At 39.5% G+C, this 26,005-nt stretch overlaps 1 protein-coding gene and 1 long non-coding RNA gene across 2 annotated transcripts in view; one reads left to right on the top strand and one right to left on the bottom strand.

Moving 5' to 3' along the window:
* Positions 1-1,298, top strand: part of LOC124170524 (dnaJ homolog subfamily C member 25 homolog) — a 52,306-nt gene extending 51,008 nt beyond the window's left edge. Inside the window, exon 8 of the mRNA XM_046549299.1 lies at positions 742-1,298. Coding sequence (XP_046405255.1) covers positions 742-785 — 44 coding nt within the window. The 3' untranslated portion in view covers positions 786-1,298. The remainder of the gene's footprint in view (positions 1-741) is intronic.
* Positions 1-26,005, bottom strand: part of LOC124170525 — a 208,585-nt gene that overhangs the window by 81,151 nt on the left and 101,429 nt on the right. The gene's annotated exons all lie outside the window — the stretch shown is intronic.

Below are 26,005 nucleotides of genomic sequence, written 5' to 3'. Positions count from 1 at the left end.
TGCAGCGGTCGTAAAACCTAAATGATGCATTATAGCTGTGGCTAACTTTGATTAGTATACTCTGTGCGATAATTTATGTGAAACGCTCGCTGCGGTTTGCTAGGAGATGGTGTTTTATTAATTAGTGCATTCATTCATTTACTGCAGAGGAAGAAATACGGTGATAAAAACGGATATTTTTGCGTATTTGTACCCCCATGTATCTATTTCCCCGTTTTGAATTCTTCTTACAGATACTCACACTGTATTGAATTTCTTGTTATCCATGGATCTTTCAATGCGTTCGCGTAAATTATTCCTAGTTCTTTTGAGTCTACTGTAGCGCTTTTTCTCACTCTTCCCTTGAATAATTTCTCTGCGTTGAAGTCCTATTAAATTTGATATTGCTCTATTTCCGTGTAAAACACTCGTGTTCCGTATTTCTGCACCGCTGTGTAAAATTAATTTTTCCTACGAGATAAATGTTGGCCGTTTGAGCTTTTTGCCAGGAACGTTCGTATGTTAAGGCTAAAGGCCGGTTGCTGGTATATAATACTGGGGAATGGTTGATTACATGCATGCATATTTAAGTTCTTGTGCGATTTTCTGCGAAAATGTGAATTCGGTTGTAAATTTTACCAAAATAATACTCACTGATAATGATATTTTAAATTTGTAATGATCACGAATTGTGTTATGATTCCGTAGTTGTATAAGTGTATTATAAATATTCGCATTCACTTTGATAACTATGCTTTACAGGATATTCTCAGAGCTCAACTGCCTTACAAAGTGTCCAGAAGTAAGAGACTGTCACCAAATCAGTTTCCTATACGGCAAGTTGTAGCGGATTGCATCTTCCTTTCGTGTTTGTTGATGAAGAGGCAACCATCATTCTACAATGAACATTCTTGCAAGTGATACATTAGTGCAACGTTGTGTGGAGCCGTCACTTCTTGCCAAAAATGTACTCTAGTCAAACACCAATGTATTTATTCGCTGTACACATTATGGTTGCTAATTTGTGTCTCTAAATATGTGGGTATGGTATCACATTACACACTACATATATTATAAATTCTATGTCTAAGTATAAGGTATCATTGTTTTTGAGTGATTGTTAAGAATTTTCTTTTCGCCTCAGGATGAGTGTATCTGTAACGCATGTTGCTCACTGAGATTCATCCTGATTCGTACGTTATCTTCCTATCGATAGCATGTCTATGGTGTTATAGGCAATGTATTGTATCTAATTCATGTAATTTCTTATGAATTCTGTGTGAATAAAATTTGGGGCGGGCTGACATGGGGGAAAATCAGATGGGAGGGAATGTGTCAATTATTTACGATTCTTGAAGCATTAATGTTGCACCAACTTTAAGTGTTTGACGAGAAATAATACTAAGAAGATTGAGGCGAAAACAGATGCAAGGAACAAGGGTGCTTGCAATCCACGTGTAAAACTTCACGAATATTTGCTGAAAGTTCATTATCAACCTCATCATTGGTGTATTATGGAGAATCAAAAACCTTAATGAGTGATCTACAGATATGAACTGATTCCATTTCGGATGTCACAGAAAAGAAAAAATATTTTATCAACCATTCGCAATCTGCTGAGGTGAAAAGTGTCTAGATATGGAAAACGCAGTAGTTTACATTTTAACTTAAATACTATGCATAGCGGCAATATATTTATGTACCTATTGAGGCATAATCAATAGGTATAAATGTTTTATTAATCTCCTGGATCAAGAAATGCACGAGAGAGCCATTTTGACAGTGAGCCGGGAAAACTTGGCGTAAACTCACTGTCAGATAAAGAAAAAAATTGTATCCACCGAGTGACATATCCGCATACCTATTGATTCTTAATCAACCAACCACGTTCATTTCCCCGCTGAGGATGAGGAGTGAACTGAATATCGATTGGATTACTTCATGGTGAAATGTTCATGGCGCTTCAACATTTCATCAAGTTTTTAAGTGCAGCCTCATGCTTAGTAATATACAGAGTTAATATTGAAGACCACATGTACAATATGGTTTTTACGCCATCGAACTGGATGTAATGCGTTACCATATAAAAATTGCGGCAGTTGTTCTCGCAAAGAACTGCCAATTTTTGATCTCAGAGCATATTTTCTGACCCTAATAATGAGCATGGAAGTAAGTGAAAAGAAAACACATAATCAAAAAAATGATCAGCAGAGCACCAATATTACTGAATTCGTCGAAGGTCTGTGATAATGCATATAAGTCCAAATGACGAAGTCACTTCATCATTAGAAGTAAGGTAAAACAACCATTAATATAAGTCTAGAAGTGAGGAAGCTCATCATTTCTTTGCGTATGCTTTGGAGCACGTTTATCATAAAACGGTGCTGTAAAGAAAATCAAATGTGATGATATAATATATATTTTAAATCGTCAGGATCAAGGAAGAGAAAAAAATGACGTTAGCTGGTAAAACCTGGTGAAAATTTCACAAGAATATTTAATTTGTTCCAACTGAGCGATTATCATATTTTATTTTCTCACAAAGGAAGAAAAATAAACGAGGAAGTTAAGGATTCAATTGAAAAATCAAGTTATGACAGGAAATTAATTGAATTTGCTGTATTGGAAAGTTGCCACAGTTCAATATTCATTCTGTGCGCGATCTATCATTCATTGTTTAATCTGTCGCATCAATCAATTTCGCAGCACGGAAGCATATAAACCGTTAAATGTGAAAAGTACCAACGTGGAAATGACTTATCCGAGTAAACTTATCCTCTTCATGTGGCGAATGTAATTAAGGCCGAAGGGTGACTATCAAATGTAATGTTACTGTATGTGCCTACATTAACCTGAAAAGAAAAAAATATGATAACGATTATCAAGTTTCGACCAAAGTTTACCAGTTTCAACAGAACTTCAAGAATCTTATCTGCAGTATAAAAGTTCATATCGACCTCATCCTGCATCATGTAACATCAAAATCCTTGGATTAGTGATTACAGATATGAACTGATCTAACTTCGGATGTACCAGTGTAGAAGTAATATGAATAAGAACTATCCGCAATCTACCGAGGTGAAAAATGGCTGGGTGTGGAGCGCTCAGTTGTGCAAAAAATGCCCTTTGCATGCCTATTGATGCATGAGCAATAAGTATAAATGTCTTTATCTCCTGGATCAAGAAATGCACGAGAGAACCATTTCGACAGTGAGCCGAGAAAACTTGGTGTCAGAGAAATAAAAAAATTGTACCCACCGAGGGACCATTTAATTTTTTTATTCATACAGGAAGAAACTCAACGAGGAAGAAATAGATTTCATTGAAAAGTCAAATTATGAAAGGAAATAAATTGTAATCTCTATGTTGGAGAGTTGCCAAAATTCGCAACTGCGCGAAGTCCACCATGAATCATGTAATCTGCCGCAGCAATCAGCCCGCGGCGAGGGAGCATGTAAGCCGCTAAATGAGGAAAGGGTCGCCGCGTGAATGAGCGCGCGCTTCTGCCTTCCCGCCGGCGCCTGTTACGGCGAGGGAGCGTCCCTGACCTACCTCAAGCGCCGTCCCTGACCTAGGACTCAATTCGGCCCTTGCCTCATCGGGAGTACACCGTCAAAGGTGGCCTTCTGGCGAACAACGTAGCGAGGCCGCCCATTTAAAAGCAATGGCAAATCACTCTCACTTTTTACTTCATGAAGCTTTTATGCGATGAATAAAACAACCAAATTGAGGTTGAGTTTTATTCATCCAGAAATACGTGCGATCGCTGAAATGACTAATTCCCAATGCATTTTAGTGGGTAAATATTTTGAAGAAAACTTAAAAGATGAGTGATGCAGCAGGCGTTTTGAACTCATTGTACTGATAAACATCGTGTTTTGAAGTTGATGAGGTAAAAATAACCACGTGAAGAAATTGAATCCCAAAAATGAAATGCAAAAATGCATAAGATTGCAAATTTACTTTGAAAACTATATATACTCATGCACGTCTTACAATTTTCAAGTATCTTTTACATGGACGAAAGTAAGGAACTCCCGAGATTGTTCTATAGGATTAAAGTAACGTAAATATTTTTTAGCATTCCGAGGGTACATCAATGAGAGAATATGCTCCTCAGCATTGGCTGAATTCGATTTTTTAGGAGATGGCTTTATCTGATAGCGTATTGCATTAGCACACTAGGCAAACATTAACATATTTCCTTGCATCCACACCATGTATGACCTTGAGAGGATTGTAAACATTCGCTTGGAATGGAATGATTCATTGTGGTGCGTAAGAAGCAATGAATAATTTCATTTTAACCCTCTCTTGCATGTCATTCATGGTGGAAGTGGATAAGTGTTTCCTATGAGTCTTCTATCTTGAAATTTCCCTTGGTTATCTTAGTTAAGTACCTGAATGTTATTTTACGAATTACCAAGCTCAAGCTGCAAATATTGTGATGACTTCCAAGGGATCAGGATAGTGAAGCACCGCTTCTTGCGAGTTTTACCCTGTGCGTACATTTTTTTCTGGGGCAGTCCTGGAAAATGGACGAAGCAAAGCGTCATGTCAATGCGTTTGATAGACTCAACGCTATCGATTGCGCTGCAGTGACCGTTTAATTTTTGAATTTTATGTAGTTGCTTCAATTTTCAAAATGTGTGCCATGGAACTTATTGGACGCGCTTATGAATTGCATCAGACTTTACTACCTGTAATTGGTATTTATTTTATAGTATAGGATATACACTGTATCATTTAGCACCACTTTCGTCCAGCTGATATTTCAGCCACTAACCTTGACAGGTACGGATATTCAACTTGTAGTTTGACATATTTCGAAAATGGATTAACCATAAGGATTCGTACCCATCCTAATGTGCACTTATAGTGGCAACAGTTGTGAGTGTATATAGTTACGACTACCGGCTAAAACATGATTTTCCTCCTGTCGTAATCTGTAGTTTGACTGATTACATAGCGAAAGCCGATAATCTCGTAAACGAAGTGAACACTCACTCTACCAATTGTCTTGACTCATCAATTATTTTGTACTGATGTCTTCGACAGAAGTAATCAATTATTATTAGTTGATTCGCGATCATGATGGCGAAACGTGCTGTCACTTGGGTCATAGCAATTTTAACCTATGCACCCTTTTTTCGCTACTAGCATACATTTATTAGTTCTTGCCTCATGGTTAGCACATTGTTAGGCTCATTCTATGTTTTTCCTCTACACGTGGGTAGCAATTAATAAGATTCAAGTGTGCTTTTTCTTCTGAGTAAAAAATTCATGCGGCCATGGAAAACTTTATGGCATAAATTTATTTCAGCCAACGGAGACCAGAATACCTTGCTGAGCATAACAGCTATAAATAAGCGTTACATTTTGGGCATTCTAACACATTTACTCCCAAATTTCCTTTATAAATCTTTTATGCGATGGTTTGTAATTTCTTCGCTTGATGATGCATTTTATTTGGATTTTATGAGGAACATAACTCCAAGTATCACAGACTTTGCTTTAAAAATGATCCATAACATAGTCCAAATCACATGAATAGCTTATTTATTCTCATATCTGTCCATATTTATGAAAGCAGATAGTTTTATGAGCTCAAAAAAGAATGTAAACTCCCGGAACGATGCATGCTCGTATCAAGTTTTAATATAAAGCTGAGAATTCATTAAGCCAGTTTTAAGAATTTAGGTGAAAGAAACCAGGCTAAAATAAAACTATCAATCCTTTTCGAATTTATTAGAGTAGAGAAATTCATCCCGACACTTTCATAGTGTTTCAAATATTGGCGCGTTCACATATGTGACCATGCAAACTTCATGACGGCTTTGCGAAAAGGCGAAATCCCTGAACGCCAGTGATCTGGCTTCCCCGCGATGGTCGCTATGCACGTGGAGCCGGAAGGGAGACATTTCCTTGGCTGCAACAAGGAGCCCTCCCTTCTACGTCACTGCCGTGACGTAGGCAGCCAGACGCTGTCCAATCGATACCGTGATTAATGCGCCCGGCCCTGTCTCACTCTTTGTTTACCTTCATTGTGTGTTTGTTATCGTAGCTGTAATGGCACATTGGTGAAATTGAGATTGTAAGCTTACACCCAGGACTTTGGATATTTAGCTAAAGTGGTCAGTGGAGCAGTTCAATATCGTGCAGTGGATTTTTTTTTCGTTCAAGTCTAAGTCTGTGCTTTCCTGGATACTCTTATTCGCTCACGGAGTGAGGTGTGTGCACTTTCTCATGCTAGCCTGATACTTTTTACACCGGGGACGTATTTGCGTTCAGCGTGCTGGGGAGTCATACCCTTATCGTCGTGCCATATTTACACTCGCTAAATTTTAGCTTAAAATTGATCGAATTTCAAGTAAACTGTACTCATGGGATCTCTGTATCATTTATCTGCTTACAGAAAGTGTAACTTGTAGGATTCCTAAAATATCGAGTTGTAAAAAAACAATTTTTGAAGGCTACATTGAAGGGAAGCTGAAAATCAGTTAAGAAGCTCATGTATTTAGGATGCTTGGTGAATGGGAATGGAAATAGGCTCAAGCCCATACAAAAAGCTCCTACAGTTCCATGGCGTAAAATCTGCGAATCATGGAGGGCAAATTTTTTTAAAAATTTGGTTTGTAACATTGATGTGATATTGAGACGAAGTTAAAATAATCGTGTGATGGTGGAAAAATGAAAAATAGGTTAGCTTAATATTCAAAGTTCTGCGAATTTACATCTTGCGTGAAATGATGAGGGGCGTTGGCTGGTAAACCGATTTTGAAAAGCCGTGTAATCTACGCTGAAAGGAGCTTCATCTACATGGCCACCTGTTGATTCCTAGAACTCGCTCGTTAGTGGTGGTAAGGGATTCTCGGCGTAAATAGGCGTGTAAATCTAGAACAGCTCTGTAATCTTTGCTTCTTGTACGAAAATGAAGTTCATGATGAATGGATGAAACCAGCGTTTCTCATCTTTTCTGTTTTTCTTTTAAGCGTTACAGAAAAAACTTGCAACTGATGCATTATTTTGCATGCAATGAAGAACCTTAGGCCTACGTTCTTTAACTCATCGTGAGGAATTGTTTGATATAATTCGATGTAAAGTGTATGCTGTAACACTCTCAACTAACAACTTTAACGTTTTCGCGGATTAGCACATCCATTTAATCCCATTATAATATATTTGAAAATTAATTCGTACTCAAATAGTAAAGAAAGCTATTTTTCTTAAATTAATTTGCTTTGTACCACGGAAAATTTAATTAATTTAGATGGTTATTTAAAATTTGTTAAATTTCTCATCGTATTTATTTTCCGCTCTGTATGCTTTCTTAGGTTCAAATTGCAAGATAATTATATCGTTTCAAAGCCAGCTACCCTAGGTGGAAACCATGCGTGAAAATTAGTAATGGTTGTGTTTTACAAATTTTTCCGACCGTTATTACCATGGATTTGGGAGCGCATAACGAGCAATAATTCTTATTTATTTACTATTACTATGATTACTGCTACCATTCGTCGATATTAATTTGCAAAAGGGTACATTTTCATGATTTTAAAGTCATTTACATTAATTTATCAACCGAGCCTTTACAATCTGAGGTTCAGGCGAGATGGAGTGGAAACGAAACATAAAGAGGAAGCAGGAGCAACACAAATTTTATATTTATATAACCGGTCGTAAAATTCTTCTTTATTCATTCTGAGCCTTTACATTAGCGAGAAGAAACAATATCGCGATATTTACTTTCTCAAAGAATTTCGATTAACCGCTATTAAAGTGTAAAGTTGAAAATTTTTGCTCTTAATGTCAAATTGCTGGAGTTGGCATATCTTTTTGTTGAAATTCAAATATTCTCTCCAATCTATTTGGAATTACACATCAGATGCTTAAACTAGGTTGTTCAGTACAGATGACGAGTCAAATATACAATGGAAAACTAAGAATATTCAAAATACGACTACATTAACCGAGTTCTGAAATGTGGATAACAAATGCCGATATTCACTGTTTAATTGAAACATTCTTGGCTACTGTGTAATTTTCACATCTCGGTTAAAGTGAAACTGCACCCCTCAAAAGTTTTACAGTACATGTAACCTAATAGTGATTCTACGAATTTACTGCTTCATAGGAACACACTGCGTGTAATCTTTTAGAAAAGTGCAGAAGACTTTGAATGATACAATATATATAAAATGCCTCCAAAATTTTACGAGGCAACGTGATTTCTTTCGTTGGCTCAGAATTATTTACATCTGGTCCGAGTTGTAGCAAGGCTACAGGAGTCACGTGAAAAAGGGAGGTGTGGCAGCGGCTAGCATAATATGGGAGGAGTAACATCCTTGCGATGGCACCTTGCCCGCCACAGCGAATCACAGATTGATAAAAATGATTAATTTTGGCTCTAGAATTGCTTCCATGGACTATTAAATGTTGTTGAAGGCTTTTGCGTTTGAAATTAGTTTAATTAAATGAATACATTCGCGTTACATACAATGAAGAATCTTTCGAGATAAATTTGACTTCTCCCCCACTCCGCTTACTAGAATTCCCCTTGCAGCTTTCGTCATCGATCGCTTCCAAGCCTTGTGCATGGGTGCATCCGACCACGTGATTCATCGCAACGTACGAGAAGTGTTTACACCTCGACCGCGTCGGGCGAAAATTGCGGGATTTACAAGAGGATTTGGGTAGTACATCTGGAGGAATTATTTATGAATAACTTGTGTATAAGCGTTCAATATATCGGCTGTTTCATTGCAGGGTGCAAGGAATAGAATTGTGACTCCATTTGCGCAGATTTTCTTTGGTCATTTTCATCCTTGTAACGGCAGAGAACGCTTTCGCTCTATATTTTAACTACATTGCCAAAAAATTCCCTGAAAACTTTTTGTGGATTGCAGGCATTTATTTCACATGGGAAATAGTCTTATGCTTTAATACATTATGATATGTTAGTAGTAAATCATTATTGAAGAAGTTACGTCCATTCATCGATTTAACTCACATAACAATACATTTAAGTGGCGTGTTTCGTTTATAAAAATGTACGTTTCACAGAGTTAAATTATGAAAACACCTGCGTTATTATATCCACCCAATATTTAAAAAATACTTGCAGTTCTATTTTCTTGTCCAATTGGTAATATTATTTTAGGAAAAACTTTGCTATATCTGCAGAAAGAGGAAAGATAGACTACAAGCTGAATAAACCAAATACGCTGGTTTAGAAGATTTTGCTATTTCCAAACATATTTGCTTTGCCATGTAGTGCCATTAGGCCTTTAAATTTCTTCACCATCCTTATTCTGAATTTTGAAGTGCAAATTGACGCTATCGAGCTTATCGATGTGTCAGTTTGCATTAGATAAATATGTCTGAATAATCAAATTACCTTGCCCATAATAACAGGTAAAAGACCACATGGGGAATCAATATCCCTTTTTGTAAGACAATGAATTAACTTTTTGGGAATTCTTTAATTTTTCAAAATATTTGGATGATTAGACAGCGAGTATGTTGGCGCTACTGAGAGTCATTATGCTAAAAAAGAATGCATAATTTTAATCACTGTGTGGATGGTTACATGAATATTTTTCCATGCGCTTAAAAATAATTATTTGCCTTTCCTTCTTTTATAAATTTAACTTTTCATTCTCACCTGAATACATGAGCTTTTTTATTACATTTTCCGAAATACAAATGACTTAGTTCTTATGACTTATAAATAAACGATTTCAAATGGGCAATTACGTAATATCTATTAATTCCATTTATGGGTGAGTTTTATTTGCCGGACTCTTTCCTCGACGAACGCCTCGTGTTTTTAAAGCGATTCGAAATTCTCGGCCTCCCTCGCAAGCTTTTGATTCAATTTGCATGCATTTACATTCTTGCGTGTAAGCTCTGAGAAGCCTGGGAAATTTTGCATTCCTCTTCGCTACACGAATCAGTGTTTTCACGGGAATTTAATCACATTCAGGAATGTATAAATTCGTTGGGATCACATGCAAAGTTCTTTTACGTGGAATTCATTTAATTTTCAGCGATTATGATGAACTGTGAGGAAATTTTTTAAATTTCAACATCCTCGTAATAGACAAATGTGTCAGGTTTTCCGCATTTTTTAGACACGAAAAGAAGTAGCACGTTCTATATGGTGGAGATAGGATAAAAGTATTGAAAAATGTGAATAAATGCAAAAAATTGGATAGAATGGGTTATAAATACTCATTACATTTAGAAATAAGATATAGCGTCGCATATGGTCAAAGAACGTTCATAATTCTTGCATTATTTTGCAAATAGATGCCAATTCCGGAAGACGAATTTGCAAATTCATGTTGAGGGGTAAGGCTACAACATTTTCGAGGAGTATGTATTTCGAAGTGGCTTTTAGACTGAGGAGAAGCACCCAATGGGAAGCCTCTACATGCGACCATGCTTTCTGTATAGATTCAATCGACGACGTGCTGCTGCTCTCCGCTTCGGGTTGTAGATGTAATTCTTGCGCCAAAAGATATCGTTGTAAACCGGTTGCATGATAAATAAGAATACCAGCGCTAATGAGGGAGTTTCAAAATAACGGGACGTCATAAATTCTCCCAATGATTTTCAATTCCATGGAACTCTTCTACGGTGACCGTGAAATTTATAATAAATTTACATGGAATTAACAATAAATAGAGTTATTTGATAGTAAAACAGGTATGTAGTAGTGAACTCAATCTGAATCAATGAGGAATTAATTACTTACATATAAGGGCAGCACATCGCATTAAGTTTCCATGGATTTACATGGATTTATAAAACTTAATAATGTAGAGAATTTTTAGAAAAAGTTGCACGGAATCGTGTAGCTGGAAAGCGGCTGATATGATCGCCTCGGAGGTAACTATTTACGCTTTACAAATTTTTACCTGACAACGCGTTCGTTCTAACAGAACTTTTAGCCTCTAAATCGCTATATTCAGAGAAAAACTGCTTGTATTACAAGGAAGCATGTAGATGGGAAACGGAAAACATAAAATCAAAGAGGTTAACCATAGTTTGGATTAAGGTCTCAAACGCATATCACTATACTTCCTCCCAAAAGTGCTTTTATTTCCCTCTCAACGGATTTGCATGACCATGTATTTCTCTACGATCGACTCTGAAATACCTACATGAACAACGGGTAAACTCGGGCTGCAAAGTTATTGCAGTCGCGAAGCGTATTATGTAAAAACTACAAAATGTCAGAGGTGTATTGTTTTCTAAAACGAGTTTTTTATTTCCCATTAAAGGATTTGCATTCCCGTGCGGTAGCGTCTGAAATCTACCTACCGTCTAACGTCGGAAACCTACATCTTCATATTTCGGCCTCTGACTACAGTCAAACCGTGTTCCCGATGCGATTAGTAAGAACTTTAAGAATTCATTCCCGAAATGAGGTTGTAATATGTTCTACACGTATTTACATGGCTACTAAGTTCCCTACAATAGACCTAGAAATACTAACAACTACATGTGGCGGTATCGGACAACAATACTGTTGTAGTCACGATACGGGTAGTATGAAATCATAGGAGGAAAAGGGTACTCTTAACCGAAAGGAGATTGTAATATCCTCTACACGCATTTACATGATTACGCAATACCATGCAATATACCTTGATACATTTACATAAAAAATTGGCGGTATTGGGCTACAATTTGTGTGTTTTCGCGATGCGGCTAGTGTGAAATCTTAGACGTCAACAGTAAACTCTTTTCTGAAAATGGCTTGTTATGTTCTCTACACGTATTCATATGGTATCGTAGCCAATCGCGATAGACCTTGATACATCTACATCTAAAAGTGGCGGTATCCGACTACAATTCAGGTGTAGTCGCGGAACGGCTAGCATAACCTCCAAGGAGTAAAATCATCGTTGAGCTCAGTACTCCTCACCATAGTATCTCGCCTCCCCCGATCCAATATTTCCCACGTGTTTGACCTAGAGCGGCGCTAAAATAACTCCATTTCTCTCGCGTCGGTCTCGGACTACGAGTAAAGTGCAACCGTGAAACGGCTAGTATAACCGCCGAGGTATCAACTGTCTACGCATGTGAGTCTCGCAAATCTATTTACAATACCATGCAGCTTGAAGTACTCTACGCGCGGATCTACATTTCCACGTATTTCCTCAGAAGTGATCGTAAAAAAATTTACATCACTCTAATAATGAGCCCGGGATTTCCGCAATGTTGTAGTGTAGAATCGGTAAATATAACCGCCAAGGGTGGCTCACTCCAAAACGATATTGTAACATCTTATGCACGGATTTACATGCCGTCCTGATTTTAGCGAGTGGTATTGAAATCTTTAGAACTACATGAGGATTACAATATAAGTGTAGCTGTGAAACTACAAGCATAAATAACGAGACTTCGATATAATACTCTCGCCCAGAGAGTGGCTACAACTCCCTCTGCAAGTATCTACATGACCGAGTGTTTCCAGAGGGAGGCCATGAATCCCCTACATGTCCTTCGTATTGGCTTTGAACTACAACAGAAGTGTAGCGGAGAAGCAGTAAGCATAACCGACAAGGAGTCTACATTACAACCTTTCCGAAACGCTGGCTGCAACCCCCTCTATACGAATCTACATGACCACGCGTTTCTAATGGGAGACCTTGAAACCTCTACATGTACTCCGAAACGGCCTCCAACTACAACAGGAGTGTAGCAGCGAAGCGGCAAGCATAGCAAACAAGGAGTCAAATTTATAATCTCTCCAAGAAACTGTCTACAACCCCAGGTGCACGGATCTACATGACAACGTGTTTTCAGTGAGCGGCCCTGAATCCTCTACATGTCCTTCGTGTCGGCCTCGAATTACAACAGAAGTGTAGCTGCGAAGCGGCAAGTATAACGGGCAAGGAGTCGACGTTATACTCTCTCCCAGAAGGTGCTTCCAATCTCCTCTGCACGGATCTGCACGACTACGTGTTCCCAGGGATCGGCCTTCTCCATCCCCGGTCCATGGGACTCCGCCTACAATAAAACATAGCAACGGAGCGGTTGGCATAAGCTCCAAGGAGTCATACTTATTTTACCGAGAGTGAGTTCGCCATGCACCGCCCACCAACAGTCCATGGTGCACTCCCACTGGCTGTGGAGCCATTCAAGCCCAAGATGCACCGCGCTGGCGCCTCCCACGGGCGCCTGCATCGCCCTCCTCCTCCGTTCCGAATTAAAGCAAATTGATCGGATGGCGTCAAGTCTTGGGGCGTCGCCATGTTGCACGTGTCTCCGCTCTGTCTGCCCTCTCCTCGGCACCCTTTCCACGGTGGGGATGACCGGGGAGGCACCGCTAGGGTCTCCGAGTGGTGATTGGGCTCTTTCACGATCATGCCCCGATACACCGCCTGGACCACCCACCGTGAGTTGGGCTCCGTTTGTGCTGTTTTGTTTTCCAATCGATCGTGCTGCTGGTAGACATTTTTTCGTTGAGTAATGAGGCGGAGAGTTGTGGTGGGGAAGCGGTGAGGTAGTACTTAGACACGTGTATGACCTCGGCTGGTAGCTTGGCTATGATCGCGAGGGTGGTTGACGCTCGTTCAGTTTCCGAAATAGGGTAACCATGGCTGAGTGTCTTTAGATGAGACCACAATCAATGCTGTACTCTATCGTGTTGTTCGAAGTTGTTTTCAATGTGGGTGAGGAGTATAATAGTGCGTGGTAACATGATCTCGCCAAATTTATGAGTTCCATTGTTTCAAAAATCGCGATGGCGAGCAGTGTATTGTGTATCATGTTTATTTTCTATTTATTAGAGTGGCTAAAAGGCATGTGAAGTGAATTTTCGTTATATATTAATTTCAATCATTTGCAATAATATGGATAAGATCATTAGGGCTTATCCTATGACATAATTGAACGCCTATGAAAGGAATACATGACGTGTGGTGGAGGATGTAATGGCACGCGATGGGATGGAGTAAATTTTTTTAAAGGGAATAGATTGTGAGGAGCGTGATGAGAAAAATGGTATATTGGAAAATAATCAATTAGTAAGGCATTGTAGATAAGATACTGAAGGGAATTGATGAGTCCTTTAACAGTTTGATTGGAAAAGCAATGAGGATGATGCTAAAATAAAATAAATATCGCTCAACAACCTAATGTCCTTTGTTGAGCAAACATGTACATGACCATAGCATAAATCTTTAACTTGACCTATTTCAAATATTTTTCAAGATACATGCACACTTTTGAACGAAACTGAAATATTTTTTTCCAGCAATTATATGAAAAAAATTCTCAGTATCCATGATATTTCATCCATAATTTAGTCTCTTCAAGAATTAATGATGACGTATAAGGGATTGCTAATTAATCTTTATTTGCCAGGTGTTGGCTCCATAAACTATTTTTATGATTTAAGCTAGAATTTTGAACGATACCTTCAAGGTGCAATAGTTTATTATTTCGAAAAAAGCCTATGTCGTTAAAGAAAGTAAACTCAATATGGAACTGACTGTGTAATCAGGCTACACTAGTACAGGATCCTAATCGTACAGCAAGCCAAGATATACGTGTAGCCATATAGTCTGAATTTAGAAAAAAATGATAGGAATTTATTATGGATTGCACTGAAATATCATATCTGCAGTTGCTGAAAACTTATCCATTATTTAAATACTAAGGTTCTCATTCCTCCAAGTGCACTTTTTTCGGCCATAAGACGTAAATTATGGGAACCGGTTCATATTTCAAATAAAGTTTATTCCATATGTTACATTTGTAAATGGGGATCGGGTTGTCGTGGTGGCTACGGTGTTGGCTTCCCACCACGTAAGCTCGGATGATTATCCCAGCGGTAGCAGAGATTCAGTTTTCCCGATTTTTTCTTGAATGTAATAAGTATGACACTTTTAGTGCTACACTCCGTCCGTCGGATGGTATTTTAACCCTCGGTCCCCTTGGCACCTTTCGCTAACGGCAGGCTAATGACGCGGGATTTCCCTCTGCCCATACTTTAACACCTTTCCTCACGGCAAAAATTACCTTTCCTGTCGGTCGCCTCCTTCAAATATCACACTTAATACATTTTTACATTACGTTTTATTACATATACTTCAGCGTTTCGGTGTAAATATACGGCCTAGTTCAGCGAAGGTCATCGCCATTGAATGAAAATGTATGAAGTCAAATGTAATGTAGAGGAATATTATTTCTAGTAATTAATAAGATCGGTAAATCTACACGTATATAAATATTCGAACGAACACGTATTTCTGTGACGGACATATTTCCGTAGCTCTACTTTTTGGTATGTGTGAAATTCACGAGGAGGAAGTAATTCGAAGTGCCTTGTAGACTGACGGGGAATTTCATTTCGTATACACGAGAGCCACCCCATAAGAATCTTTTACATGCGACGATGTTCTCTGTATCGATTCAAACGACCACTTGTTGCTCGGCTGGGAAATTTCTACAACTCTCCGTCATGGGCTTGGATATAAGTTTTACTCCAAAAGTCATCGTTGTAATCGGTTAAAAGTGATAAATGAAGATCCTTGTGCTGATAAGAGTGTTTCAAAGTAATGGGACGCATATCAATCCCGCAATATTTTCAATCTCATGCGATTCTTTAACGGTGGCCATGAAAACTTTAATAAATTATACAAGTAAGTACGAATAAAAAGTATTATGTGATGGTAACAAAAGCATGCAGTCGTAACATCTGCCATACTCTACAATGAATTAATTCTTCACAGAAAAGTAGAGCTCATCGAATGATGTATCTCTGGATCCACAAAGGAATGTAGTCATCCCTGAGTGACAACGAAGTTTCTACATCGCTCTTAACGAGAGGAAAACTGCGCGTATTAAAAGGGAGAATATACTTGAGAAACTGAATGATTAAAATCCGCGAGGTTAACTGTTTGAACGTTTAGATCTAAAACGTTGAACTAATCTCCATGCAAAATGTTTTTTTGGATCCCTCTTAACGTATTTGCAAGGCCACGTTTTTCTCTGCGAGCGAACCTTATATACCTGCATGTACAACTGGTGGACTAGGGCTACAGTTTAACTGCAGTCGCAAAGATGATGATGTAAACTCCAACATGTCTGAGGGAAGTTGCTCTCCATAAGGAGTGACTGATTTCAGCTACACTAATATGCATTTCGTGGAATAGATTGTGAAATTTCTATATCTGTATATTTCGTCTTTGGACTGCAATTTAAGTGTAGTCGCGATGCGACTAGTATGAACTCCAAGAAATCCTTTCCGAAGGGAGATTGTAATGTCATCTACACGTATTTAAACGGTTACGCAGTCCACTGCAATAATTTTGTGGCATTTACTTCTACAATTGGCGGTAAGAGACCACTTATTCGTTGTGTTAGCGATGTGGCTGATATGAACTCCTGGTAGTCAACATCGTTCTCTTTTCCTTAATTAGATTGTAATATTCTCTACATTTATTTGCATGGTTACTTAACCCTCTGAAAAATACATTATTACACTTACATCCACAATCGACGTATCGGACCACAATTGTAAAGTAGTCGCGAAGCGTCTAGTATACATAAACTCCCAGACGTCAACAATTTAATTTTCCCCGATAGAAGCATGTAATGTTCTCTACACGATTGGTGCCTGGGCGGTTATTCTAGCCGTTCCTCCGTTGCATTTTACTCGTAGTCTGAGACTGACGCGAGAAAGATAGAGAGAAAGAGATATTTCAGGGCCGCACACATGGTCACGAAGTCAATTGCGATAGTCCTTGAAACATCTACATTTAAAATGGGTGGCATAGGACTACAATTTAGGTGTAGACGCGGAACGGATAGCATAACTTCTAAGGAGTAAACCATTGGTGGATTAGGTACGCCTCACTATAGCAGCTCGCAGAAAAGAGTATGAAGTTACCCCTACTCCTATCCAATAGTCGCCACGTGCTTGACCTAGAGCGGTCCTGAAATATCTCTTTCTCTCTATCTTTCTCGCGTCGGTCTCAGACTACGAGTAAAATGCAACGGAGAAACGGCTAGTATAACCGCCCAGGCACCAATCGATTGCGCAGGTGTCCCGCGCACTTCTCTTAATAATATCTACAAGCTTGCAGTACTCCATGCAAAGACCTACATTTCTCCGTATTTCATCGGGAGTGTCCGTGTAAATTTTACATCCCCGTAACATCGGCCGAGTTTGCCGCGTTTTTGTGACAGAGAATCGGTAAATATAACCGCAAAGTCGTGGACACAATAAAACGAGTTTCTAACATATTATGTACAGATTTACATGCCGACTTGATTTAAATAAGTGACTCTGAAATCTAGAAAACTACAAGAGGAATACAATATGACTGTAGCGCCGAAGCGGTAAGCATAACCACCAAGGAGTATATATTACACACTCTCCCAGAAGCTGGATGCAACCCCCTCTACACGGATCTACATTGCAACGTGTTTCTAGTAGGATGCCCGGAATCATTTACATGTCCTTCGTGGCGGCCTCGAACTACAACCGGAGTGTAGCGGCGAAGCGGCAAGCATAGCATCCAAGGAATCAAAATGCTACACTCTCCCATAAGCTCCCTACAACCCCCTCTGTACAGATCTACATGACCACGTGTTTCTCGTGGTATTCTTGAATTTTCTACATGTCCTTCTTGTCGGCCTCGAACTACAACAGAAGTGTAGCGGCGAATCGGAAAGCATAACATCCAAGGAGACTTCGTGATACTGTTTCCCAGAAAGTGCTTCCAGTCCCCTCTGCACGGATCTGCATGACCACGTGTTCCTAGGGATCGGCCTTCCCCATCCCTCTTCCCCCTGACTCCGCCTACTGTAAAAACGCAGCAGCGGAGCGATTGGCATAAGCTCCTAGGAGTCATACTCATTTCGGTGAGGGTGAGTTCGCCATGCACCGCCCACCAACAGTCCATGGTGCACTCCCACTGGCTGTGGAGCCATTCAAGCCCAAGATGCACCGCGCTGGCGCCTCCCACGGGCGCCTGCATCGCCCTCCTCCTCCGTTCCGAATTAAAGCAGATTGATCGGACGGCGTCAAGTCTTGGGGCGTCGCCATGTTGCACGTGTCTCCGCTCTGTCTGCCCTCTCTTCGGCACTCTTTCATTGCGGAGATGACTGGGGAGGCACTGCAAGGGTCCTCGTGTTGTGATTGGGTTCTTTCACGATCATACCCCGATACACCCCGTGGAATACCCACTATGAGCTGGATTGGGTTTGTGCTTTTTTGTTTTTGAATCGATAATGCTACCGGGAGAAATTTTTTGTTAAGTAATGTGGAGGAAAGTTGTGGTGGGGAAGTGGTGATGCAGTTCTTAGACACGTGTATTACCTCGGCTGGGAGCTTGGCTATGATCGCGAGGGTGGTTGACGCTCGTTCAGTTTCCGAAAAAGGGTAACCATGGCTGAGTGTCTTTAGATGAGACCACAATCAATGCTGTACTCTATCGTGTTGTTCGAAGTTGTTTTCAATGTGGGTGAGGAGTATAATAGTGCGTGGTAACATGATCTCGCCAAATTTATGAGTTCCATTGTTTCAAAAATCGCGATGGCGAGCAGTGTATTGTGTATCATGTTTATTTTCTATTTATTAGAGTGGCTAAAAGGCATGTGAAGTGAATTTTCGTTATATATTAATTTCAATCATTTGCAATAATATGGATAAGATCATTAGGGCTTATCCTATGACATAATTGAACGCCTATGAAAGGAATACATGACGTGTGGTGGAGGATGTAATGGCACGCGATGGGATGGAGTAAATTTTTTTAAAGGGAATAGATTGTGAGGAGCGTGATGAGAAAAATGGTATATTGGAAAATAATCAATTAGTAAGGCATTGTAGATAAGATACTGAAGGGAATTGATGAGTCCTTTAACAGTTTGATTGGAAAAGCAATGAGGATGATGCTAAAATAAAATAAATATCGCTCAACAACCTAATGTCCTTTGTTGAGCAAACATGTACATGACCATAGCATAAATCTTTAACTTGACCTATTTCAAATATTTTTCAAGATACATGCACACTTTTGAACGAAACTGAAATATTTTTTTCCAGCAATTATATGAAAAAAATTCTCAGTATCCATGATATTTCATCCATAATTTAGTCTCTTCAAGAATTAATGATGACGTATAAGGGATTGCTAATTAATCTTTATTTGCCAGGTGTTGGCTCCATAAACTATTTTTATGATTTAAGCTAGAATTTTGAACGATACCTTCAAGGTGCAATAGTTTATTATTTCGAAAAAAGCCTATGTCGTTAAAGAAAGTAAACTCAATATGGAACTGACTGTGTAATCAGGCTACACTAGTACAGGATCCTAATCGTACAGCAAGCCAAGATATACGTGTAGCCATATAGTCTGAATTTAGAAAAAAATGATAGGAATTTATTATGGATTGCACTGAAATATCATATCTGCAGTTGCTGAAAACTTATCCATTATTTAAATACTAAGGTTCTCATTCCTCCAAGTGCACTTTTTTCGGCCATAAGACGTAAATTATGGGAACCGGTTCATATTTCAAATAAAGTTTATTCCATATGTTACATTTGTAAATGGGGATCGGGTTGTCGTGGTGGCTACGGTGTTGGCTTCCCACCACGTAAGCTCGGATGATTATCCCAGCGGTAGCAGAGATTCAGTTTTCCCGATTTTTTCTTGAATGTAATAAGTATGACACTTTTAGTGCTACACTCCGTCCGTCGGATGGTATTTTAACCCTCGGTCCCCTTGGCACCTTTCGCTAACGGCAGGCTAATGACGCGGGATTTCCCTCTGCCCATACTTTAACACCTTTCCTCACGGCAAAAATTACCTTTCCTGTCGGTCGCCTCCTTCAAATATCACACTTAATACATTTTTACATTACGTTTTATTACATATACTTCAGCGTTTCGGTGTAAATATACGGCCTAGTTCAGCGAAGGTCATCGCCATTGAATGAAAATGTATGAAGTCAAATGTAATGTAGAGGAATATTATTTCTAGTAATTAATAAGATCGGTAAATCTACACGTATATAAATATTCGAACGAACACGTATTTCTGTGACGGACATATTTCCGTAGCTCTACTTTTTGGTATGTGTGAAATTCACGAGGAGGAAGTAATTCGAAGTGCCTTGTAGACTGACGGGGAATTTCATTTCGTATACACGAGAGCCACCCCATAAGAATCTTTTACATGCGACGATGTTCTCTGTATCGATTCAAACGACCACTTGTTGCTCGGCTGGGAAATTTCTACAACTCTCCGTCATGGGCTTGGATATAAGTTTTACTCCAAAAGTCATCGTTGTAATCGGTTAAAAGTGATAAATGAAGATCCTTGTGCTGATAAGAGTGTTTCAAAGTAATGGGACGCATATCAATCCCGCAATATTTTCAATCTCATGCGATTCTTTAACGGTGGCCATGAAAACTTTAATAAATTATACAAGTAAGTACGAATAAAAAGTATTATGTGATGGTAACAAAAGCATGCAGTCGTAACATCTGCCATACTCTACAATGAATTAATTCTTCACAGAAAAGTAGAGCTCATCGAATGATGTATCTCTGGATCCACAAAGGAATGTAGTCATCCCTGAGTGACAACGAAGTTTCTACATCGCTCTTAACGAGAGGAAAACTGCGCGTATTAAAAGGGAGAATATACTTGAGAAACTGAATGATTAAAATCCGCGAGGTTAACTGTTTGAACGTTTAGATCTAAAACGTTGAACTAATCTCCATGCAAAATGTTTTTTTGGATCCCTCTTAACGTATTTGCAAGGCCACGTTTTTCTCTGCGAGCGAACCTTATATACCCGCATGTACAACTGGTGGACTAGGGCTACAGTTTAACTGCAGTCGCAAAGATGATGATGTAAACTCCAACATGTCTGAGGGAAGTTGCTCTCCATAAGGAGTGACTGATTTCAGCTACACTAATATGCATTTCGTGGAATAGATTGTGAAATTTCTATATCTGTATATTTCGTCTTTGGACTGCAATTTAAGTGTAGTCGCGATGCGACTAGTATGAACTCCAAGAAATCCTTTCCGAAGGGAGATTGTAATGTCATCTACACGTATTTAAACGGTTACGCAGTCCACTGCAATAATTTTGTGGCATTTACTTCTACAATTGGCGGTAAGAGACCACTTATTCGTTGTGTTAGCGATGTGGCTGATATGAACTCCTGGTAGTCAACATCGTTCTCTTTTCCTTAATTAGATTGTAATATTCTCTACATTTATTTGCATGGTTACTTAACCCTCTGAAAAATACATTATTACACTTACATCCACAATCGACGTATCGGACCACAATTGTAAAGTAGTCGCGAAGCGTCTAGTATACATAAACTCCCAGACGTCAACAATTTAATTTTCCCCGATAGAAGCATGTAATGTTCTCTACACGATTGGTGCCTGGGCGGTTATTCTAGCCGTTCCTCCGTTGCATTTTACTCGTAGTCTGAGACTGACGCGAGAAAGATAGAGAGAAAGAGATATTTCAGGGCCGCACACATGGTCACGAAGTCAATTGCGATAGTCCTTGAAACATCTACATTTAAAATGGGTGGCATAGGACTACAATTTAGGTGTAGACGCGGAACGGATAGCATAACTTCTAAGGAGTAAACCATTGGTGGATTAGGTACGCCTCACTATAGCAGCTCGCAGAAAAGAGTATGAAGTTACCCCTACTCCTATCCAATAGTCGCCACGTGCTTGACCTAGAGCGGTCCTGAAATATCTCTTTCTCTCTATCTTTCTCGCGTCGGTCTCAGACTACGAGTAAAATGCAACGGAGAAACGGCTAGTATAACCGCCCAGGCACCAATCGATTGCGCAGGTGTCCCGCGCACTTCTCTTAATAATATCTACAAGCTTGCAGTACTCCATGCAAAGACCTACATTTCTCCGTATTTCATCGGGAGTGTCCGTGTAAATTTTACATCCCCGTAACATCGGCCGAGTTTGCCGCGTTTTTGTGACAGAGAATCGGTAAATATAACCGCAAAGTCGTGGACACAATAAAACGAGTTTCTAACATATTATGTACAGATTTACATGCCGACTTGATTTAAATAAGTGACTCTGAAATCTAGAAAACTACAAGAGGAATACAATATGACTGTAGCGCCGAAGCGGTAAGCATAACCACCAAGGAGTATATATTACACACTCTCCCAGAAGCTGGATGCAACCCCCTCTACACGGATCTACATTGCAACGTGTTTCTAGTAGGATGCCCGGAATCATTTACATGTCCTTCGTGGCGGCCTCGAACTACAACCGGAGTGTAGCGGCGAAGCGGCAAGCATAGCATCCAAGGAATCAAAATGCTACACTCTCCCATAAGCTCCCTACAACCCCCTCTGTACAGATCTACATGACCACGTGTTTCTCGTGGTATTCTTGAATTTTCTACATGTCCTTCTTGTCGGCCTCGAACTACAACAGAAGTGTAGCGGCGAATCGGAAAGCATAACATCCAAGGAGACTTCGTGATACTGTTTCCCAGAAAGTGCTTCCAGTCCCCTCTGCACGGATCTGCATGACCACGTGTTCCTAGGGATCGGCCTTCCCCATCCCTCTTCCCCCTGACTCCGCCTACTGTAAAAACGCAGCAGCGGAGCGATTGGCATAAGCTCCTAGGAGTCATACTCATTTCGGTGAGGGTGAGTTCGCCATGCACCGCCCACCAACAGTCCATGGTGCACTCCCACTGGCTGTGGAGCCATTCAAGCCCAAGATGCACCGCGCTGGCGCCTCCCACGGGCGCCTGCATCGCCCTCCTCCTCCGTTCCGAATTAAAGCAGATTGATCGGACGGCGTCAAGTCTTGGGGCGTCGCCATGTTGCACGTGTCTCCGCTCTGTCTGCCCTCTCTTCGGCACTCTTTCATTGCGGAGATGACTGGGGAGGCACTGCAAGGGTCCTCGTGTTGTGATTGGGTTCTTTCACGATCATACCCCGATACACCCCGTGGAATACCCACTATGAGCTGGATTGGGTTTGTGCTTTTTTGTTTTTGAATCGATAATGCTACCGGGAGAAATTTTTTGTTAAGTAATGTGGAGGAAAGTTGTGGTGGGGAAGTGGTGATGCAGTTCTTAGACACGTGTATTACCTCGGCTGGGAGCTTGGCTATGATCGCGAGGGTGGTTGACGCTCGTTCAGTTTCCGAAAAAGGGTAACCATGGCTGAGTGTCTTTAGATGAGACCACAATCAATGCTGTACTCTATCGTGTTGTTCGAAGTTGTTTTCAATGTGGGTGAGGAGTATAATAGTGCGTGGTAACATGATCTCGCCAAATTTATGAGTTCCATTGTTTCAAAAATCGCGATGGCGAGCAGTGTATTGTGTATCATGTTTATTTTCTATTTATTAGAGTGGCTAAAAGGCATGTGAAGTGAATTTTCGTTATATATTAATTTCAATCATTTGCAATAATATGGATAAGATCATTAGGGCTTATCCTATGACATAATTGAACGCCTATGAAAGGAATACATGACGTGTGGTGGAGGATGTAATGGCACGCGATGGGATGGAGTAAATTTTTTTAAAGGGAATAGATTGTGAGGAGCGTGATGAGAAAAATGGTATATTGGAAAATAATCAATTAGTAAGGCATTGTAGATAAGATACTGAAGGGAATTGATGAGTCCTTTAACAGTTTGATTGGAAAAGCAATGAGGATGATGCTAAAATAAAATAAATATCGCTCAACAACCTAATGTCCTTTGTTGACCAAACATGTACATGACCATAGCATAAATCTTTAACTTGACCTATTTCAAATATTTTTCAAGATACATGCACACTTTTGAACGAAACTGAAATATTTTTTTCCAGCAATTATATGAAAAAAATTCTCAGTATCCATGATATTTCATCCATAATTTAGTCTCTTCAAGAATTAATGATGACGTATAAGGGATTGCTAATTAATCTTTATTTGCCAGGTGTTGGCTCCATAAACTATTTTTATGATTTAAGCTAGAATTTTGAACGATACCTTCAAGGTGCAATAGTTTATTATTTCGAAAAAAGCCTATGTCGTTAAAGAAAGTAAACTCAATATGGAACTGACTGTGTAATCAGGCTACACTAGTACAGGATCCTAATCGTACAGCAAGCCAAGATATACGTGTAGCCATATAGTCTGAATTTAGAAAAAAATGATAGGAATTTATTATGGATTGCACTGAAATATCATATCTGCAGTTGCTGAAAACTTATCCATTATTTAAATACTAAGGTTCTCATTCCTCCAAGTGCACTTTTTTCGGCCATAAGACGTAAATTATGGGAACCGGTTCATATTTCAAATAAAGTTTATTCCATATGTTACATTTGTAAATGGGGATCGGGTTGTCGTGGTGGCTACGGTGTTGGCTTCCCACCACGTAAGCTCGGATGATTATCCCAGCGGTAGCAGAGATTCAGTTTTCCCGATTTTTTCTTGAATGTAATAAGTATGACACTTTTAGTGCTACACTCCGTCCGTCGGATGGTATTTTAACCCTCGGTCCCCTTGGCACCTTTCGCTAACGGCAGGCTAATGACGCGGGATTTCCCTCTGCCCATACTTTAACACCTTTCCTCACGGCAAAAATTACCTTTCCTGTCGGTCGCCTCCTTCAAATATCACACTTAATACATTTTTACATTACGTTTTATTACATATACTTCAGCGTTTCGGTGTAAATATACGGCCTAGTTCAGCGAAGGTCATCGCCATTGAATGAAAATGTATGAAGTCAAATGTAATGTAGAGGAATATTATTTCTAGTAATTAATAAGATCGGTAAATCTACACGTATATAAATATTCGAACGAACACGTATTTCTGTGACGGACATATTTCCGTAGCTCTACTTTTTGGTATGTGTGAAATTCACGAGGAGGAAGTAATTCGAAGTGCCTTGTAGACTGACGGGGAATTTCATTTCGTATACACGAGAGCCACCCCATAAGAATCTTTTACATGCGACGATGTTCTCTGTATCGATTCAAACGACCACTTGTTGCTCGGCTGGGAAATTTCTACAACTCTCCGTCATGGGCTTGGATATAAGTTTTACTCCAAAAGTCATCGTTGTAATCGGTTAAAAGTGATAAATGAAGATCCTTGTGCTGATAAGAGTGTTTCAAAGTAATGGGACGCATATCAATCCCGCAATATTTTCAATCTCATGCGATTCTTTAACGGTGGCCATGAAAACTTTAATAAATTATACAAGTAAGTACGAATAAAAAGTATTATGTGATGGTAACAAAAGCATGCAGTCGTAACATCTGCCATACTCTACAATGAATTAATTCTTCACAGAAAAGTAGAGCTCATCGAATGATGTATCTCTGGATCCACAAAGGAATGTAGTCATCCCTGAGTGACAACGAAGTTTCTACATCGCTCTTAACGAGAGGAAAACTGCGCGTATTAAAAGGGAGAATATACTTGAGAAACTGAATGATTAAAATCCGCGAGGTTAACTGTTTGAACGTTTAGATCTAAAACGTTGAACTAATCTCCATGCAAAATGTTTTTTTGGATCCCTCTTAACGTATTTGCAAGGCCACGTTTTTCTCTGCGAGCGAACCTTATATACCTGCATGTACAACTGGTGGACTAGGGCTACAGTTTAACTGCAGTCGCAAAGATGATGATGTAAACTCCAACATGTCTGAGGGAAGTTGCTCTCCATAAGGAGTGACTGATTTCAGCTACACTAATATGCATTTCGTGGAATAGATTGTGAAATTTCTATATCTGTATATTTCGTCTTTGGACTGCAATTTAAGTGTAGTCGCGATGCGACTAGTATGAACTCCAAGAAATCCTTTCCGAAGGGAGATTGTAATGTCATCTACACGTATTTAAACGGTTACGCAGTCCACTGCAATAATTTTGTGGCATTTACTTCTACAATTGGCGGTAAGAGACCACTTATTCGTTGTGTTAGCGATGTGGCTGATATGAACTCCTGGTAGTCAACA

The sequence above is a fragment of the Ischnura elegans genome, chromosome X (assembly GCF_921293095.1).
Source record: "Ischnura elegans chromosome X, ioIscEleg1.1, whole genome shotgun sequence".
Taxonomy (NCBI): domain Eukaryota; kingdom Metazoa; phylum Arthropoda; class Insecta; order Odonata; family Coenagrionidae; genus Ischnura; species Ischnura elegans.
This window is presented reverse-complemented; position numbering and strand designations above follow the sequence as displayed.